At 45.1% G+C, this 20,704-nt stretch overlaps 1 protein-coding gene across 1 annotated transcript; it reads left to right on the top strand.

Annotated features, from left to right (window-relative positions):
- Window positions 1-30: 30 nt before the first annotated feature.
- cand2 (cullin-associated and neddylation-dissociated 2 (putative)) lies at window positions 31-19,878 on the top strand. The gene is made up of 24 exons (XM_040159097.1): window positions 31-350; window positions 1,247-1,390; window positions 1,621-1,775; window positions 2,470-2,593; window positions 3,245-3,302; window positions 3,880-4,078; window positions 4,995-5,100; window positions 5,193-5,338; window positions 6,231-6,541; window positions 7,413-7,554; window positions 7,765-7,883; window positions 8,854-9,009; window positions 9,200-9,421; window positions 9,581-9,787; window positions 11,114-11,301; window positions 12,766-12,922; window positions 13,035-13,175; window positions 14,401-14,540; window positions 15,473-15,648; window positions 16,173-16,268; window positions 17,259-17,428; window positions 17,522-17,686; window positions 18,169-18,276; window positions 19,368-19,878. Exons 1-24 carry the CDS (start codon window positions 283-285, stop codon window positions 19,596-19,598), a joined length of 3,729 nt encoding a protein of 1,242 aa, XP_040015031.1. The 5' UTR covers window positions 31-282; the 3' UTR covers window positions 19,599-19,878.
- The last annotated feature ends 826 nt before the right edge of the window (window positions 19,879-20,704 follow it).

Below are 20,704 nucleotides of genomic sequence, written 5' to 3'. Positions count from 1 at the left end.
CAGATGTCAAGCCGAGCGGGGTTTAAGGCCAAGTGGGTCGACCGGGTGTCCACACGGTGGCGCCATAATCCTGAACCACGTCTATTTTTATCCGAACTCAGCCGGTATCAAGTTCCCCGCCGGGTACTGATCCCGAGTTACCTCCCCCCCCGTCCCTTCCAGCCTCGCCAGCCATGTTGTCGGGTTAAACCTGTCGCCCCCAGCTTTGTTTTCTTTTCTTTTGTTTTGTTTGTTTGACTTTTACCGCGGATTAACTTTCGCGACAGCGGCCCAGGGGCGAAGATGTCGAGCGTGTCTTACTACATGTCCAACCTGCTGGAGAAAATGACATCCACGGACAAAGACTTTAGGTAGGACACGGAGGGACAGTCGCTGCGCGTCCGGCAGTGAGAGGACACTTTTTGGTCCTGACTCATTTACTTACTGTTCATGTGTGAGTCATTTTTACTGCACAGGAGACACTTCTTCACCCCTTCCTCCTCCTCCTCCTCCTCCTCCTCTTCCTCCTCCTCCTTCTTCTTTTTTCTTTTTAACAAATTTAAATTGATTTCACTTATTTTTTCAGTGGAGAGAAGCCTAATCACCCTGGAAGTCTTTCAAACCAGGGCTGCAGCTGATTTATTATTATTAATACTTTGATTTTTCTCGTTTTAATCGTTTTCCCTACAGTGTAAAAATAGCCTGAAAACAGTGGAAATAAAATAAAATACAGTAAAATGCCAGTTAAGAATTCCCACGGGCCAAGGTGGCGTCTCCAGCCGTTCTCTTGTATCTGACCTACAGCCCCAAAGCCAAAGATGTTCACTTCGCTGTCATGTGTGATGAAGAAAAGCGTCAAATCCGAGGAGCTGGAAACAGCAAATCTGCTTATCAAAAGAGATGGCGATCGACTAGCCGATTAATCGACTAATGACTGCACCTCTGAGTGTGTTTATTGCATGTGGTTAGATAAGGCTGTGTACAAGTAATATGGCACTGCAGGTTTGAATGATTGGACCAACTCGATCAATCGATCGAGTGACCGCTCCTCGTGCCCTCGTTTCCTGTTTGCTCTCATTTAACCCTGCTCTGTGCGGGGCGGGAGTTAGAGCGTCACAGCAACATGAAATCAGAAATATTAATGAGTTCGGAGTTCATTAGCCGGGTAATCTGTTCGTCTTTGCCCCCTTGTCTCTTTACTCTCAACTCATCCCACTTTGTGCCCTTCAATGTGTGTGTGTGTGTGTGTGTGCGTGTGTGCGTCCAGGTTCATGGCCACTAACGACCTGATGCTGGAGCTGCAGAAGGACAGCATTAAACTGGACGAGGACAGTGAGAGGAAAGTGGTGACCATGCTGCTCAAACTGCTGGAGGACAAGAACGGAGAGGTGCAGAACCTGGCTGTGAAATGGTAAAAGTAGACACACACACACACACACACACACACACACACACACACACACACACAGGTTAGGGTCTGCGATTGGAAGCTGGTCCTGCTGTTTTTGTTTTCACAGCTGGACCAACTGAAAGGTTTGTAGTCACTAAGAAGACGTTTGTTTCGCCTGAGAAGACGTAACTGATGTAAGAAATATGAGTGAAGTACGCTATGGGTGTGTTTCTTTGTTTTGTTTTTTTTAGCCTGGCCCCTCTGGTGAGCAAGGTGAAGGAGCCGCAGGTGGAGACGATGGTGGACACTCTGTGTTCCAACATGGTGTCAGACAAGGAGCAGCTGAGGGACATTTCCAGCATGGGACTGAAGACTGTGATCGCTGAGCTGCCGCTGTCTTCGTCAGGTGAGGGCTGAAATAGACCCATCACCACCGTCTCAGCTTTCTCCCTCCCCCAGATTTGGCGATGAGCCTCTCTCGACAGCGGGTTTCCACCTGGCTGCAACGTTTAAAATCAGAAACCTTTATTTTTTATTTTTATTTTTTTTTTTAACACAGCACTCTTCACTGGAGGATTTTTTTAATGTGGATATTTTGAAAATCAAGTGATGTGAAAGTGACTAAAATGTGCATTAGAAAGGCAACTGATGTTTTAATTAAGCAACTAGCCGAGTTGCGTATTTGTAGATTTTTATATTTCAAATTAACAGCCTGTAAATATGATTAAAAGTAACACAAAGTTACACTGATTATACCGTGGTTGTAAAATCTTTAATTTTTATAATGAAGTCCTGCACAGCTTCAGCACCATTTTTTTGGCACTTTCACTTTTTCCTCCTAAGATCACGTCCCCTCAGTATCACATTTAATTATTTTTCCGTTATCGGGCTTTGAATTCTAAGCTTTTCAGTAATTTGGATTTATTGATTGTTATAATTGAAGTGCACTGCATTCTGACTGCACTCGAAGGCAGCGAGAGCCCGACCGCAGACTGAGAATCAACCGCTGCGTGCAACAGCCCGACGTTACGTTTGCCTTTTTGTGGGGGTGTCGTTTTTTTTTAAATTTTCCTCCGGTTTCTTCCACTGTGGGTTGCCAGGTCTGACTCTGACGGTCAGTGTTTGTAAGAAGATCACCTCCCAGCTGATCGGTGCCATGGGGAAACAGGAGGACGTGTCAGTGCAGCTGGAGGCCCTGGACATCCTGTCGGACATGTTGGGAAGGTAATAACAGAACATTAGCAAACTTTTTTTTTTTCCCCTGTCAACAGCATCGACCTCAGTATCTCAGCGGTTGCCGGGAAGATTACGGCCACATTTGATCTGCACACGCAGGGTCGCTTAAGGACGATTCCCAGTGACCCACCTGCTTTCACTGTAGCGTCAGCATCAGGCCAAATTGTCCACGTGCGACAGTAACAGTAGTGACGATGGTGATAACCTTTGTTTATACATCGCTTTTCAAAACAAAGTTCCAAAGTGCTTTACGTGATTTCCGACAGGATTACAGCATTGGGAACTACAAATCAGGCAGAAAATTTAGACGTTTAGAAATGAAATAAAACAAAAAAAAAAATCTCCAAATCTAAGAAAAAAAAACAATGAAACAAACAATGAAAACCACAGTTACACAAAAAAGTGTGCCAGCAATTAAAGGAAGGCCTTTTTTAAGAAGATAAGTTTCAAGAAATATGAAAAACATGAATCTTTTGAAAAGCCAACCAGCTGCACGCCGTTTACTATCCGGTCCATCAGCTGATCATTTTAAACAACCCCCTCATGGCCAAAGCAGATCACACGTGCCACCGAGCCAGGAGGAGGTCGGGGGTGACGTTAGTGGTGACTGTTGCCGTCGTGTTTCTGTTCCTCCTCCAGGCTCAGCGGTGCCCTGGTCGGTTTTCACAGCTCTCTGCTCTCCAGCCTCCTCCCTCAGGTAAGAGACGCTCGGGGGACGGACTGTGGTACATTTGACAACCCCCCCCCACCAGCAGTAGCAGTAACAGTCAGAGTCATGGAGGTAATTCTAGTATTTGTACCAAGTCCCGTTCATTTTTCTATGTGACGGTAATGATCGCCTGTAACATTTATGATGAGTATTTGTTTGAAGAACTGAGCTTTCTATCTATATTTAGATAATATAATAATATGTAGTATATATAATAATAGAGGTAATATTATCTAGGTTTTTAATGCACATTTCTGTTTAGAAAATCTCAGTATTTCACGTTTACCAGGATACTGTAGCTTTTATTTGTGAATGATGATAAAATACAGGGATTTAATCTATTAAATCATATTTAAAATCAGGATCCTCTGATCTTCTAAGTGACGTTTCCTCTGTGGTTTGTTTTTCTTCTCTTCCCAAACTCATCCTCAGTCACTTTGGCACGTCGAGCTCGGGCGTTGCTGCTCTGTTTTATTTTATCGTGTTCGGTTTTGTCTTTCGTCCCTCTCTCTGTCCTTCGTTCATCCCTTCATCCCTTCATCCGTTCATCCGTATGCTCCGCCAGTTAACCAGTCCCAGAATGGCGGTCAGGAAGCGCTCCATCTTGGCTCTCGGTCACCTGGTGCCCTGCTGCAGCCCCGCCCTCTTCTCCCAGCTCACCCAGCACCTGCTGACGGAGCTGGCCAAGGGTCCGCCCACTTCAGTGACCCGGACGTACATCCAGTGCCTGGCAACCATCAGCCGCCAGGGCGGCCATCGAGTCGGTGAGATCTGCCCCTACGGTGGTGCTGCGTTCATGTCTGATTCAGAACTCGAGTGCCGACCGGGACCAGAAGGAGAGAACTCAGTCAGGTCCCATACTGAATTTAAAATGGTTTTATTAGTTTTAAAGCACTTCATGCTCTTGCCCCAGCGTGTAGGTCTGACATGCCGGGAAGTTATGAACCGGTGCAGGACGAAAACATCCGGTGAGCCAGCTTTTAGTTTTCAGCGCTCCGAGCCTCAGGATCGCGGAGCGGCCGAAGGTGCAGGTTTCTTTAAACATAGACTTAAAACCTACGTCTTGGTCCTGGCTTCTGATTAGGATGTTCTATGGCCCTTATTTTAATTTTATTAATTAATTCTCTTTTTTTAACGGTCTCTGGTCGTTCGATTCCAAAGGCCTTTCTCTGATCAAGTACAATATCAACTGATATCAGCCAATGTTGTACAGGGACCAATAACTGATATTAAGCCCTTAATCCTTTCAGTTTATTTTGTGCTCACATGGCAAATGTTCCTAACTGAGGCTGCGTTTATCTATTTTATTGTTTCTGTTATTTTCTGTTCTTCATGTGCACTGGTCCCCAGCTGTTTTGCTGTGTGTATATGGACAACCTTATTATTAATTGGTCGGTCACCTGTAAAGCACTTTGAACTGAGAGAGCCTGTATGAAAGGTGCTATACAAATATAGTTTGATTGATTGATTGATTGACTGAAATGGAATCGAACCTGTGTTCACCACATTCAGGTTCGCTGGAAGCTCTTAAATGACTGAAGTCATGTACACTACTACACCAGGACGGACAGGTTTAAATAAAAGCTCATGAACTGTGGAGTCATTCCTTTGGTCTTTTACATTGTGTGTGTGTGTGTGTGTGTGTGTGTGTGTGTGTGTGTGTGTGTGTGCGTGCTGCAGGCGAACATTTGGAGAAGCTGATCCCCATGGTTGTTAAGTTCACCAGCGTGGAGGATGACGAGCTGAGAGAGTACTGTTTCCAGGCCTTCGATGCCTTTATACGCAGGTACACACACACACACACACACACACACACACACTCCCTGTCCTCTCTTTTTCCCTCCTCCTATTACTCGTACTGTGTCCATTTATTGACAGGTGTCCAAAGGAGATGTCACCCCACGTTGCCACGGTGACTACGCTCTGTCTCAAGTTCATGACCTTCGACCCTAACTACAACTATGACGACGACGAGCAGGAGGAGGAGGAGGACGGCATGGACGTCGAGGACGGGCTCGACGAAGGTTTGTGTTCCCCTGCTCGTCTGTTCACAGCAGCATTTGTTTTCCGTCTTTCACGCGTCTCTGGTCAGTTGACGTGTTTTCAGAGTTCGTCCTGTCCTTGCGTCCTTCCTTCCTAAGTCTCTGGAGAATTGTCAAGAGATTATGAAGAGAAATGGTCCTAAGAAATGCTTAGCAAACCAAAACTGAGAACACGTGTTACTACTGACCAATGCGTCTCAGATCTGGCATCTTGTCTTTGGCCGTGGAATCCGGACGCTTTCAGTCAGTCCCAGAGGAGGACGGGACGTGTCTCCTGTGTGATTTGGATGAGGTTCGCGGTGATGTCTGTTCGATAGGACAGAGGGACGTAGACTACAGCACATGTTCCCATACGACACGTCTGACGCAGTCCAGTTTGTGTTACCTGTCTGCCATCGACGTATGAGAGTGTTGTGTGTCCAACTTGTCCGGTTTGTATCTGACATCATGCGCTTTAGACGCGTGTACAGCACCAGGTATGGGCTTCCTTAATGTCAGCCCGTGTGGGCTGGTGTGTGACTCGTGAATAAAAATATTCATTCACGTGCCCTTAAAGTAATTTGAGGCACCGGTTGAGTCGCAGTTTGCGGGGTTCGGTGTAGGTTGTCACCTTTGGATCAGTTTTAGGCACAATTGTCAGGGATGCACATGTCAGATTATTTGTGTTCAAGCGGGGCAAATTTACAATACAGGAACCCATGATGCATTGCGAAAACAAAACAGAATCCAGGTTGCGTTGGCATCCTAGTCAGTGTGTGTGACATCACAGATACATTAAACATATCCAGGAAGTAAGAAGTAAGTTCAGCTGGTTTTTTTAAGCTACAATAACACAGGTAGAGTCACTGCTGTCTCATCTCACGACTCCATCCAGAATCGGACGACGAGTACAGCGACGATGACGATATGAGCTGGAAGGTGCGACGCTCCTCCATCAAATGTCTGGAGGCGTTGATCGCCACGCGCCGGGACCTCCTCCTCTCCTTCTACTCCTCCATCTGCCCCGCCCTGCTCGCCCGCTTCAAAGAGCGCGAGGAGAACGTGCGGGCGGACGTCTTCGCCGCCTTTGCCACGCTGCTGAGGCAAACGCGGGCGGGATCGAGTCGCCACGGCCTCGGCGCGGCCGGTCCGGACCCGGGGTCGAGCAGGGAGGAGGAGCCGGCGGTCGCCATGCTGAGGAAACAGGTACAGAATGATTCACACCTAGCTCAGATTCAGTGACGTGCATCAATAGTACGTCGAAGGTGAAACGTCCTTTTTAAACGGGAGAGGAGGACGCAGCCGGTCATGTTGCTCATGGAGCAGCAATCATTGGCTGAGTTCACCGACAGCGTGTGGAGCTGAAGAGCCGCAGCGTCAGTAGTTTTAATGGCGCTCCAGTAGCTGTTATGGGAAAGTGATTTCAAACTGGCACCTTAAGCTGCAGTAAAACCCAAGATCCTGAAAAAGATCATCACAATGGAGTGATTTACCTTTCAGATGCCAAAGTTAAGCTCAAAGATTAAAAGTGTTTGGGGCCAGGAGGCGATGAGTTACATCCGTCAGAGCTGTTCTACGTCAGTGCACGGACCTAATGAAAAGTTAATTTTAATTGTAACTTCGGACGAGAATCTTGGTCAAGGTTTTTAAATCCAAAGCAGAACCGAACACTGTGCATCTCTGAGAAATCTCTTACGAGAAGCTTTGTTTTTGTCTCTTTTGCCTTTTTTTTGTTTTAAAAGCCAGTGATTACTTGCCTGCCCGATCCTAAGTAACCAGGTGATTTAGTTACCTAACGCTAGCCAGACTTTGATCATAGTTTTTTTGTTGCCATAATCACAATCTGTCCCGTAACTTAACTGTACTCTAGTTTGCTGTGCGAGGCCTTGAAAAAGCACCGCCTGCATACAAACAGAAAACGACAGCATGCAGCTGACAGCCGCTGAAATACAGCACGTAATTTATGTTCAGAGTTGAACCTACTCCACGGTCAGATCAGCGTTTAGGAGGCGACAACACACAGATCCATTCTGTTCTGAAATCTTGTTTCTGTGTGTTTGTGTGTGTGTGTGTCCAGGTGCCGCTGATAGTGAAGGCTCTCCACAGGCAGCTGAAGGAGAAGAGCATTAAATCCCGACAGGGCTGCTTCTGCCTCCTCACCGAACTCACTCACGCTGCACCTGGAGCCCTGGAACAGCACATACCTGCTCTAATACCCGGTACACGCGCACACACACTCTCACTCTCACACGCGCACACATTTCATTTTACAACTCCCTTTTTCTTGCTCTTTTTCTCCTCACTCATTTTAAAAACCTCCCAACGTCTTTTCCTTCGACTGCTTCAGTTTCTCTTCCCCCTGCTCCCTCCTTTATTCCACCTTTTCCTTTTCTTTTCTTTTTTTTCTTATATTTCTCCCCCCCCTCCAGGCATAGTCTTCTCCCTGACAGACAAGTCCACCTCCTCCACCATGAGAATCGATGCTCTCTCCTTCTTCCACGTCCTCCTCCTCTCCCACCCTCCTCAAGCCTTTCAGCCACACATGCAGGTTCTTTAAACCTCTTTTAATGCTTTGCTCCGGGATATTTGCAGGTCGATGGGATGCGTCTAAATGCTGTAAACCTACAGACTCTGTGGCCTTTGGGTTTAGCTTCCCATCTCCAGTTTGTGGCTCAGTTACTTACTTTTTACACTCAACCACTTGAACTTACTAGAAGTCTATTCTTAGGTGTTTAAGCAAAACTCTCGTCACACTGGTTGGAGTCCCTCAGAGCTGATCATCTCTTTCTGTGGGAAAAGCAAAACCCTGATTCTGTGTTTGTGTGTGGGAAAAATTGGAAATATTGAAAGTACGAGCTACTGAGTTGGACGTGAACATGAAATATCACACGAATGTCGCTTCCACACGTAGGTTCTCTGGAAAGAAATTTTATTCTTGGGTTGAGACATTTGTCTTTCATTTGAATTCAATGTTATGCAACTTGAAAAAGACCCGTCTTCCCCGAGCAGCTACAGCTGATGAGGTCTTCCCACATGAAGCCTGTTGTAACTTTACAGGCATTATAAGACAACAAATTTGCTTTTATTTTATTTTTTTTAAATTTTGCAGAACTGGTAACAAAATCTTCCAGTGGACAATCCATAATTATTCCCCCCGCACACCAAAGAAATCTGCCAACCATTTACCAAACTTACTAACAAATACCAGGAGAATGATCAGGAGAAAACAAGGTTAACAAAAAAAAACAGTACAAAGAGCAAGACTCATCTGCAGGTGTCGGTAGCCGCCGGACCAGTCACCTCCCGTCACCTGCCTGTCACACGCCTGTTAACAGACGTTCACGCTCACTCATGCACCTGTGGCAGGTCAGTTGTTACCATTGTCCTGGAAGGTCGCAACGAAACCCAGCACTATTTTATGAGGCGTTTTGAACTCGGTGGCCCGGCGTTCATGTTTGTACAACGAGGTGAGCGCGCGAAGACTTCTTTTCGTTCCCCCCTTTCTGTGCTCCCCGCAGGTGCTGCTGCCCCCGGTGGTGGCGTGTGTGGAGGACACGTTCTACAAGATCACGTCGGAGGCTCTGCTGGTCACTCAGCAGCTGGTCAGGGTGATGCGGCCGCAGGGGCAGACCGCCACGGCCGGAGGATTCGACCCCAAACCGTTTGTCAGACAGGTAGGATGGCTCGGGTTTCGACTGGGCTGTTACACACCTGTCTGTTTACTGTGCTCAACTACGGCTCTAATAACTACTATGGACCGTTTTCATTATTAACACCAGGAAGGTGTTGCAAATGGCCCAAGAGACGGTCAACAAGCAAACTATTGGCAGGTTTGAAACAATCACAAGATTTTGTTTCTCCAAGGTGTTTTCTGTGACTCTGAAGAGGCTCAAAGCAACAGACATCGACCAGGAAGTGAAAGAGAGGGCTATTTCCTGTATGGGGCACATGGTGTGTCACCTTGGCGACCACCTGGCGGCGGAGCTGCAGGGTGTTTTGGCGATCTTTCTGGAGAGATTGAAGAATGAGATTACAAGACTGACAGCAGTTCGGACCATCACCCTCATCGCTGCTTCTCCGATAAAGGTTCAGTTTGTCTGTTTTTCAAAAGACGCGGTTTTTGTGTGACTGTTATTTTGTCATGTAATTTAACAAAAGACATCTAAAGAAAAGAAAGAAAATCTTTGAAAGAGGAGTGGAGTGGAGATCGAAACATGAGCGTAACTTCCCTGCCTCTTCTTCCAGATCGACTTGTCGTCCATCCTGCCAGAGACTCTGTCCGTGCTGGGGTCTTTCTTGAGGAAGAACCAGCGGGCCCTGAAGCTCGGCACGCTGGCCTGTCTCACCGCACTGGTCACTCACCACGCCGCCGGCATCAGACCCGCAGCTCTGGAGCCCGTGCTGAGCGAACTTCCCGCCCTGGTGGACGAGGGCGACATGCATGTCTCCCAGGTAGGGAGGGAAGCGCGGAACCACTGGGACGAATTGAACTCTGACGCACATCAGTGATGCCAAAAATGATGCCGATCATTGGCTCATTTGTCTAAAGTTCAAGGTGATCTGTTCTGGGAGAGGGATCATTAACGGGGGTAATTATATACCCATTTCCAGATCAACAGCTTAAAAAACATCACCACCTACAAACCGGTACATACTTCCACCGTGGAGTCTTTTATTTTAAATCATGGAAAATGTTGAGAAAGTTTTATTTATATCTGCATGTGAATATAGATATTAACCGAGAATTATGCAGATCTTTGGAGGACACCGAAATCCTGAAATCTTTTTACAAGGGTGAATTTTTATCATTTTTATCAAAATTCAAATTCAAACTCTCGATCATATCTATCGTATTTATGTAGCACTACCTGGAGGTGACAAGCCGTCAGTTTTGCAGGATTGCTCAGAGTTGACACTTGCACGTTCCGTCTAAATTCGGTTGTATTTGCACAGTAGGGTTTAGTGATTTTTGGCAGTTCACGATGCCTAGAAGAGTTTAGCAGTCTGTTATAGGAAAACTGCACTGTATGTAGTGTGAACGAAAAAATTTTTTAGGGCGCAGCCAAATAATTTCAGCACCAAAATATGGTGAATATTAAATTATATTTCTACGAAGAGTGTAAGAAAACTACTTTACCGAAATATTAAAAGTGGTCAGTCTGTTTTGGCAGAAAAACCCACGTCCTGTAATGAAAGGGTAGTCTTCAACTAAGGAGTTCAGAAAAAAAGTTTAGCTTCTACACCTCATGGTTCTGGTCTGGTCTTAAAGTCCCCGAAAACTTGGTTGCAAATCTTGAATAACATTAAGTATTCACGACTAAATAAGCAACGGTTAAAGTTCAGAAAAAGACACTACGAGACCCAGTTTTCGCTTTGCCCAACACATTTCAGATAGTAATTTGATCTCAAAAAAAAAGAGAAGGGACATCAACAAAGTACTTAAGACGGACTGAAATCCGGTCGCTCAAATCACCTCCAGAGGTGGTGGCCAGCAAAAAAAAACCCCTCAAAAACAGAAATATGTCGTGTGAAATAACCCAAACTGTCGTCACTGTGGCGGAAAATAAGAAAATACCGAATCCAAGTGGGACCCGACTGCTCGTAGTAGGAACCTGATTGAGAATACGTTTTCAGCCAGAAATTCTGAGAGGTCCCGCTGAGTCACAGAAAACAAACAAACGCAGGGGACTGAAAACCTCTTCCATGACAGAAAGAGCTCTGTGTTGATAACATTACAAAGCACGTGCGGTCGTAAACCTGCAGTGCGCCTCTGTTTAGGTGTCCGTCACCTTGCTGACCTGCATGGCCAAAGCCTGCCCCTCCTCTCTGGCTAAGATCAGCTCCTCCGTGCTGCCGGGAGTCTTCAGACTGGTCCATTCGCCACTGCTGCAGGGCGGTGCGCTGGCGGCCATACTGGACTTCGTACAGGCACTGGTGCTGTCCAGGACCAGCAGCCTGGGCTATAGGTAAGAGTGCGCGTGGGAGGGTGAGCTGCGTGCTGGATCTGTTCTTGCCCTAATGTCCCCCGCGACAGCAGGAAACTAGCAGAAGTGTTTATTCAGGTCGACAGTTCTCTGGTGGGAACAGTGTTGAGAGCTGAGGATAATTTGTTAAAGGTTTCCAACGTTTTTGTTGAACCACAGAGGTTTTTAATGCTGATATAATTCTGATATTTTTGGAAAAAAGTTGCAGATAGCCAGTATTTTTGCCATTAGTCACATGTGACATTTTTGTGCTTTAAGAAGGGAGGGGGGGATGCAAGAATTAAAAAAAAAAAAAAATCCAGTGTTTCCCTCAGGCTGGTAAACAGCATTTATCTAATCAAGTGACACGAAAACTTTCCAAAATCCACAGTGTTGAATTTAAGTTATTGGGTGATTTAGAAGCCTGTTATGAGACATTAGAGAAAAACAACTGCATAATGAAGCTTTTACAGATTCTGTTTGGATCAGAGCTGCTCACAAGTCAAGCGTCAGGTGTCTGAAGGTAAGAAATGAATACCCAGCTGATTACAAACCGAGCCCTAAACGGGAACTCTTCAGGTTTTACACGTAAAGACCAGAGTACCGCTCGGTCTGTGAAATCCGGATCATGGCATCAGAGGGTTTTTTTCGGCTCGGGGTCTGACGGTACGGTTTTATAGCAGAAAGTCTGGCCGCGTACCAGGGGCATTGGAATTTGACAGACGTGGCCTTTAAATGTAAGATCCAGTGTTTTTGGTTCTTTGCCCCTGTAGACAGAACCCCCCCCCCCCCCAGCAAACGCTGGAGGTCACGTGATGTAATGTGAAGGTAACATTGAAGTGTGGTTTTTTACCTTCAGTTAAATCCACAGCGTCTTGTCCGTTAATCAGCCTGCTGCTGCTTTTTTTTTTTTTTTTTCTTTAATCCTTCATCCAAGAATCACAGTGGGTCAACACAGCGATATGACTTTTTATTGACTTTTGCGGGTGTATTTATCGGGATGACATGATCATATCGTGGTATTGTCTTACAGAATTATCAATCATTCGACTTAATCAATGGTTTAATTGATAACGATAGTAATTACAAACCAACAAAATCGGTTATTTAAGTGTTTTTGTTTTACGCATTTAGTTTTGTCTGATTTAATGCATAAATCCTCTTCCTCTCCTGACTCCTCTCTTCCTCCTCTTCTCGTTTCGTCTTGTCTCGTCTGTTCCTCTTCCTGTCTTCTCTTCTCTTCCTCTTCTGTCTCCTCTCTTCCTCTTCTTCTCGTCGCGTCTCTTTCTCTTCCTCTCCTCTCTTCCTCTCCTTTCCTTTCCTCTTCCTCTCCTTTCCTTTCCTCTTCCTCTCCTTTCCTTTCCTCTCATCTCATCGTCTCCTCTCCTCTTTTCCTTTCGTCTCGTCTCTCCTCTCTTCCTCTCCTCTCCCTCTCCTGTCTCCTCTCTTCCTCCTCCTCTCCTCCAGTCAGTTGCTGAAGTCCCTCACTGAGCCGTTTCACAGCTCCCAGGCTCCTGCAGACCTCCACAGACAATCCTACCACTCGGTCGCTCGCTGCGTGGCCACTCTGTCCTCTGCCTGCCCCAAAGAGACACCAGGCACTGTGGCCGGCCTCATACAGCAGGTGCGTCAGCGTTTGCACGGTTACAGCACCTTCACGTGCTCCGATCTTCTGCGCCCCGTCTCTGTTTGGTTGTTCCTGCCCAGATCTACTAAGCTGTTTTCCCCATCCTCAGGTCAAGAATCCTGGCTCTCCTGAGTCTGCTCGTGTCCTGGCTCTGTTGTGTCTTGGGGAGGTGGGGAGGAACGGCAGTCTGGGAGGAAGTAAGGAGGTGCAGGGAGTAATCCTGGAGGCCTTCACCTCCAACAGTGAGGAGGTAAGACGCACAGTTCCTTGAAACAAAAACAGTACCCGCACACCGTTACCTTGCTCCCAGATTTGCATGGATTTGTTTCAACCTTCCCCAGGTAAAGGAACAACCTTGTATTTATATATACCCGTGTACTGTTGTCTGTTTGTACAAGGTTGTTCACATCCTCACCTGTACCTGAGGAAGACCATTTGTGGTTGACAGGTGGGGACGAAATAGCAGTGTGCGAGTGCTTATTGTTACCCAGCAACTGCAAAAAAAAATCACTTATGTGAACGAGCCTCCTGATGATTATAAGACAAACAGCAGATGGTTCCCAGGCTACAAGTAACTATTATTGTCTGTCAGTTATTTTAAAACAAGCCAAAAAATACAGAAAAATGCTCTCGCATGTTTCCAGAGCCCAGGCTGAATTCTTCATTAACGCTCATCTTGTCCTCAGTTCCAGTCCCGAGGTTTTCCGGTTTAAAGTTAAACAGAGAAAATCAGCATATTCTAACATTTGAGAAGCTGAAATCAGCAGATGTGTCTCGTCTCTGCTTGATAAGTGACTTGTAAAATGTATCTGATTATCAGAATAGTTTCTGATTATTTATCTGGATATTCCCAGAGCTTTCAACTGTAACACACTGCCTTATTCAGTAAATGGAACTTGCTGATATGCTGATTACTTTTCTGATGAAAACGACTTGGTCTGTGCTTCGTGTGGAAATGAAGGTTTCAGTTTAAGTCAGACTCCCTTTGTTGAAACTGGAAAAACATTTAATTCAGTCTTGTTTCAACATTTTTTTTCTTTCCAAATCGAACTTATATTTCCTTTATCAAAACCTGATTTTACTCCTCGCGGTTCCAACGTCGCATGTTTATTTTTTTTCCTTTGGGTTTTTTTGCCTTCGTTGACAAATGACAGTGGAGACAGACATGAAACAAGAGAGAAGAGGAGGATTTTGGCTGTATTTGGGGGGGGGGGGGTTCCTCTGGGTTATGGACAAATGAGCTGAAAGTTAGACAAACTTTTCCCACTTTCTTCAAACACTCCGGACTAAAATGCTGCCGTCAAACGAGACTGCTAAACCCCATCTATGCCTCTGAAGCTGCACAGCAACAATGACCCACTGGTCACAGAAGTAAAAGCAGAGCAGGTATGTTCAGCGGAACATTTTCCTGGAGGTGAAAAAAGCAACGCGACTTCACACAGTTGTCCAGTTTTATTTTTTGTTTGTCATTTCAGGTGAAGACGGCAGCCTCCTGTGCTTTGGGCAGCATGGCGGTCGGCAGCCTGAACGACTACCTGCCCTTCCTGCTGAGGGAGATCTCCTCCCAGCCACGGAGACAATACCTGCTTCTGCACTCCCTCAAAGAAGTCATCAGGTGTGTCTTCATGGGTTTGTGTTTCTATTTGTGCGTGTTTTTTTTTTTTTTTTTTTTTTTCCCCACTGTTACTTCACTCTTCTTCTTGAGAAGCATCTTCCTCAGTATTCCCTGTCCTTCATCTCCTCAAATCTTTCCTCATGAATCAAAGCTACACCTCAATCAAAGGCACCTCCAAACACTGGCAGTGAACGAACATGGTTGGACTTTATAGAAGACTGTACAACATAACTATCAGCTGAATCTGCAGCTCCGTTTCGGCTTTAAGGAGCTTTTTAGTGAGTTTCAGCTCATTGTTTATCTATCCAGACCACAGCTGTACTGCTCTGGTTCACTCTCAGCAGATGTTTTCAGAGAAACAACTGTAAAAAGCCGCTGTCCTCCACCTGCTGAGCAGCAAACAGCAGACGGACCCAGTCAGAGACCAGCTGGTGAACACGGTGGAGCATTTAGCAGCCGAAGAGCCAGATGTTTCCCCTCAGGAGCGGGTGGAGACCAAAAACAGAGCTAAAAAAAAGAGGGAGTACTGGACTTAGATTCATCAGGTGACACAAACATGACTCCAGATGAATCATCATGTTCCTCTGAAACAGCTGGATTTGAAAATAAGCAACTGTTTAAAAACAAGTTTTGCCAGATCGACTTAAAAGGTGATGATATGTCAGTTCACACCTTGTTTCTGCTGAAAACAAGTGGCCAAAAATGTTTTCTGAAGTTTTTTGACAAAGCAAAGTATAATTTTAGTAAAATTTGGGAGTTCACAGCATATTATTGAGTGGGGATTTGATTCTTCTCATTTGCAGCCCTTGCACTTTATTATTTAAGTTGGTAAAACACTATTTTGCCATGAAACTCTTTCTAAGTGCTTTCTAACTTCTCTCCTTTTCGTCTCTTTTCTTCTTGCTGAATACTTTCTCTCTCTGTCTGTCCAGTGCTTGTCCAGCCTCTAGTCTCTCGCCCCATGTGGAGTCTATCTGGGCTTTGCTGTTTCAGAACTGCGAGTCTCAGGAGGAGGGGACCAGGAACCTGGTGGCTGAATGTCTGGGAAAACTGACCTTAGTCAAGCCCGCACAACTATTACCCAGACTCAAACAGCAACTTAGAGCTGGTACGAAGTGTGAAGAGGGGAAAGTGTGTGTTGGGGGCTGATTTTCATTCAATTGCATTATGCAAGATGCTTGTCCCACCAGCGGTTGGGTCAAAGGACGGAGATCTTGGTGATCGATAGGTCTTGTCTGTTCATCCATCCAGTGCTTTGGTCAAGAGCAAAATATCTCTACAAATACTGGTCAGAACGTCATGAAGTTTGGTTTGGATCGTTAGCAGTCTCTATAGGGACAGTTTCTTCTGTCTCTGTCTTCTCAAGTTGTCTAACTACTTCAACAGCCATATGTCACAAAAAACCCCAAAACAATAGTGAACATTTAGAGGACAAAAAAAAAGCAGTTTCATGATAACTTTATTTGATATAACACCAGGCTTAAACAATAAGGACTATTAGGATGTCACCAGAGTTTTTTATGGCATCAAATACAGTGTTGTTTTGCCGTAACACAGTTCCTTTCCCGTGGTTCTGTTAACGGTCAGTTAATCTATAAAATAACCCTCAGCACTTGACCTGCCCCCCCACAGGTTCTCCTCTGGCTCGCAGCACAGTGGTGACAGCCATCAAGTTCACCATTGTTGACCAACCCGCTCCCGTAGATTCACTGCTGAAAGACTGCATAGGTAAGACACACGGGCACAACAACACAGGTTCGATTCAGTGTTTTACCTGAGAGGATAAAACCTTATCCTAATTTTTAGGGTTCCAACTAATGTTTATTTTCATTCTCGATTAATCTGGGGATGATTTTCTGGGTTATTTGATGAATTATTTGGTCCATAAAATAATGAAAATTACAGTTTCCGAAAACCCAAATCGACAATCAAATAACTGGTTTTGTCCAACTAAAGCTGAACCGTCATTTTATTTGAGCATCCGAATTCTGAGTGTGGAAATGTATCCACTGTACACTCAGTTGTCAGTTTATTAGGTACACCTAGCTAAAACTAATGCAGTTGGATACAACAGTCCTGCAATAAGTGCTCCTTTATGAAGGTTATGATTTTCAGTTTTTATTCAACCAGTTTTAGAGAAAGTGTAATTATAAAGGATAGCTTCACTTTTTTTTTATTTTTATTTTTTAAAAGCAGCAGTCACATGCACTGTATGTACACTGGAAGATTTAGTTGTCGCTGTAATCGTTCTCCTTCTGAAGTGATTTCTGCTCAAGGACAAAATCCACAGTCCTCGTTCTGCTTCCTGGAGTCAGTGGTGGGAAGTAACCAGTAAAGTACACTTACTCAAGTACTGTGTTTAAGTACAATTTCCCTTTTATGCTACAATATTGTAATTTTATACTCTACTGCATTTATCGGACTTTACAAATTAACATTTTACATACAAAAAACATATAATGGGCATATGAAATATGATGCTCTGTTGAAGAATTAACCGACCAACAGGATATAAAGAAGTAGAACAAAACAGCTCCGCTCTGCTGTCACTTCAGACACAAAGAATTTATATAGGCTCTGACAAAAACAGAGGTATACACACACACACAGACTCACACTCACTCACACACACACACACACACACACACACACACACACACACACACACAGATCCTGTCTTTTTGATAACCACGATGCCATCTCTTCTCTGATTGGCAGGTGACTTCCTAAAGACCCTGCAGGATGAGGACATCAATGTGCGTCGTGTCGCTCTGGTGATGTTTAACTCTGCAGCTCACAACAAGCCGTCTCTGATCCGTGGTCTCCTGGGAACAGTGCTGCCTCGCCTCTATAAGGAGACCAAGATCAGGAAGGACCTCATCAGAGAAGTGGGTTGGCTGGCTGAAGACTTTACATATGTTGTTTGTCTCTCAATGTTTTTCAAAGCTATGTGCTGGTGTTTGAATTTTTCTGCGCTGCAGGTGGAGATGGGTCCGTTCAAACACACTGTAGATGATGGTTTGGATGTGCGTAAGGCAGCATTTGAGTGTATGTACACTCTGCTGGACAGCTGCCTGGAGGGGCTGGACATCCTGCAGTTCCTGGATCATGTAGAGGAAGGACTCAAAGACCACTACGATATCAGGGTGGGTAGAAAACACAGGAAAAGATCACATCAGAGTTGTGCAGAAAACATACCCTCACTCAACCCAGATGATATTCTCTAAGCTCAAAATTGTGCAAAATTTAAGTCGGGAACGCATCTGCTGCCTTTATAAATACAGTGTAAAGCCCGTTTTGACAACTGTGTCATGTTTTTCTCATCTTAAATCATTTAGTTAGTCGCCGATTTTGGTGGAGAATTCAGGAGAAATCGGACATTGCTGCCAAAAACGTCCGTGATTTTCCAGTTTGAAAGTCAGAAGCAAAACCCAATTATAGCCGAGCGATCTGTGCTTTCATCCAGTGTAGAAGGGCTCATGTTGAAGACCGTAGAAAACACTGTGCATATGCAGTAGAATATCACTTTACCTCTTGTCTCACACTTTATTTTTCCTGTGTGTGTGTGTGCGTGTGTGTGTGTGTGTGTGTGTGTGTGTGTGTGTGTGTGTGTGTGTGTGCGCTGTAGATGCTGACCTTCCTGATGCTGGCCAGACTGGTCTCTCTGTGTCCGGCTGCTGTTCTCCAAAGACTGGACAGACTGGTGGAGCCGCTTAAAGCTACCTGCACCACCAAGGTACCGTAGAACACACACGGTCTTGGAAGTCAGTAACTCTACTAAGATTTGGCCTTGCAGGGACATCAGTCGACCCAGATTTACAGTCCACGGGGCTTCACAAACACAACTTGTCAGACAGGTTTTAAATAAAGACAAAAAAAAAATTACTTATTTCTACTGTCCGTTGTTAACCTCGGGGTCAACTTTGACACGCTGTACTTACCACAGCTGTGTGTGTGCCCAAAGTTGACTTGACAAGCGTAATGGACGTTTTTTTTAATTGTTTAACTTCACTTAAACAATAAAAGCAGGTAGCAGTTGATAATAGACTGTTCCCTAAATCTCTACCCCAAAACAGCGAGTGTCCAATCAGTAACGCAAAAGAAAACTTGTGAGGGATGAATTAAACAGCGTCTGCTCCAACACAAGCTGACAAATGTTAGCATTCGTGGCTAACTAGTTTAACCTAACTCAGAGACATTCTGTGTCATGCAGCTGCTCAGATTTGTTCCAGATTATCACATGAGCAGAGCCGCAACGCCAAACTGAAATGCATATTGTTGCAATAGTAACTAAAACCTCGGTGTGAGCGGCCTGACTGAAAGTTAGTACCGTGTCGTGTGTGCAGCATCACACGCATGCCAAAGATATATTTTTGCAGGGTTCTCATTTTCAAACAAGGCGGTCGGAAACATTAACACATCGAGAAGCGCCACAGCTGATAACGTCTGCCAGAAACCGTGGTGATCTCAGCTGGCGAAAATCAACTTGCTCTCGTCTACTTCGGTCAGAAGTCAAGGAGGCACAAAGTCTGAGCGGCAAATCCGCCACCGCTGTCATCGTGAGCGTCATGCGTGCTGCGGGAGGATGTTTTAGACTTGTTTGACTGTTCCCAGTCATCCAGTTGAAACTGTTGAGTGGCATCCATGCAGACTGGATACCCTGGGAGGCAAAATGTTATCATGACTGAATTATGGCCCAAAGTGTGTATCTTTTTTTTTTTTTTTGTCCTTGTAAAATCAATGTCACACTTGGTTTCGAGGAGTACGGTGTGAATGAGTTCCCACGACACTGACATGAAGTCTCCCGTCACCTCCCACCGGCTCTAGGTGAAGGCCGGCTCCGTGAAGCAGGAGTTTGAGAAGCAGGAGGAGCTGCGGCGCTCGGCCATGCGCGCTGTCGCCGCCCTGCTGGCCGTGCCCGAGGCGGAGAGGAGCCCCGGCATGGCCGACTTCGCCAACCAGATCAGAACCAACGCTGACATGGCGTCCATCTACCAGAGCGTCCAGGGAGGGGAGGGAGGGAGCTTAGGACCCACAGAGAGCATGGATATGAGCTAGACACTGGATGATGGAAGAGGTGTTTTGTTATGATGTTATTTTTATAGACAGGGTTTAGATAGAGTAGATAAGAGCACTGTGTTATACCATCACAGCTTTATGTTGAAAAATATATATTTTCCAACTAAACATTGGGTTTTTTAGTATAAATTTCCTTTGGAAAAATTACATTCTGTGATACACATGTGGTAAGTCTACAGTACCTAAGTGAATTTTCCAGTTTCTTTTTCTCCATTCTGTGTCTTTTAATTTAGTTCACATGAAATAAAGTGGATGAAACACCCTGAACACCTATGATGGAGTCGTTATGCGAGATACAACAGCAGAAATGTTGTGCCGCTAGGTTTAAATCCTCATGTAAAATCTACCGGTTTGTCTCTCCAGCCAGTAAAAACAAGACCATCACCACAAAGACCCGTGTCTGTTGCCGAGCAAGGAGATGGTCTCGCTAAGTCTGAACCACTTATTAGCAGTACAGAATACCACACGTCGAAAAAACCGAGTTCAGCAATATAAATAACACACTGACCCTTACAAACGGGATCATGTTTTAAACTCTTTCTTGGAGAAGAGCAAGGTTTTTCCCTTTTCCACAGATACAGGATTTAAAACATTTCTATTACGTTTCTGCCTGCAAATCTTTTTTTAAAACCTCTTTTTAAAAGGCAGGGAAATAAAACAGACACAGGAATGAGACACGAAAAATGAAGGCAGAAAGCATGAAAAGTAGAATAACTCTCAGGCAGAGGTAAAAGCTGTAAAAGCGATTTCAAGAGGAATTCTGGTCAGATGTACAGATGTACGGTACATCTGTGAAATAATGCAGGCACGTATTCCCCTTATGACCAGGTTTTGCCAGTATCCTGTTTATGTGTTTCTGCCTGGCAACATCATATCCTGCTTCCGGGATTCTGCCTAAGTCCCTGGCCTGGGTTTGAGGAGACCAGTACATGCTGCCTGGTAGTTGGCAGTTTAGAAACTGAAAAACACTGTCAATGGCGTAACAACTTACCTGGCAAAAATAGCAACATCCCGGTATAAAATACTTCATTACAAGTTTAAGTCCTGCCTTTGACATTTTTCATGCAGAAATGTGCAGAAATGTT

The sequence above is a fragment of the Xiphias gladius genome, chromosome 21 (assembly GCF_016859285.1).
Source record: "Xiphias gladius isolate SHS-SW01 ecotype Sanya breed wild chromosome 21, ASM1685928v1, whole genome shotgun sequence".
In the NCBI taxonomy this organism is placed as follows: domain Eukaryota; kingdom Metazoa; phylum Chordata; class Actinopteri; order Istiophoriformes; family Xiphiidae; genus Xiphias; species Xiphias gladius.
Note: the sequence above shows the minus strand (reverse complement) of the source record. Positions and strands in the feature narration are given on the sequence as shown.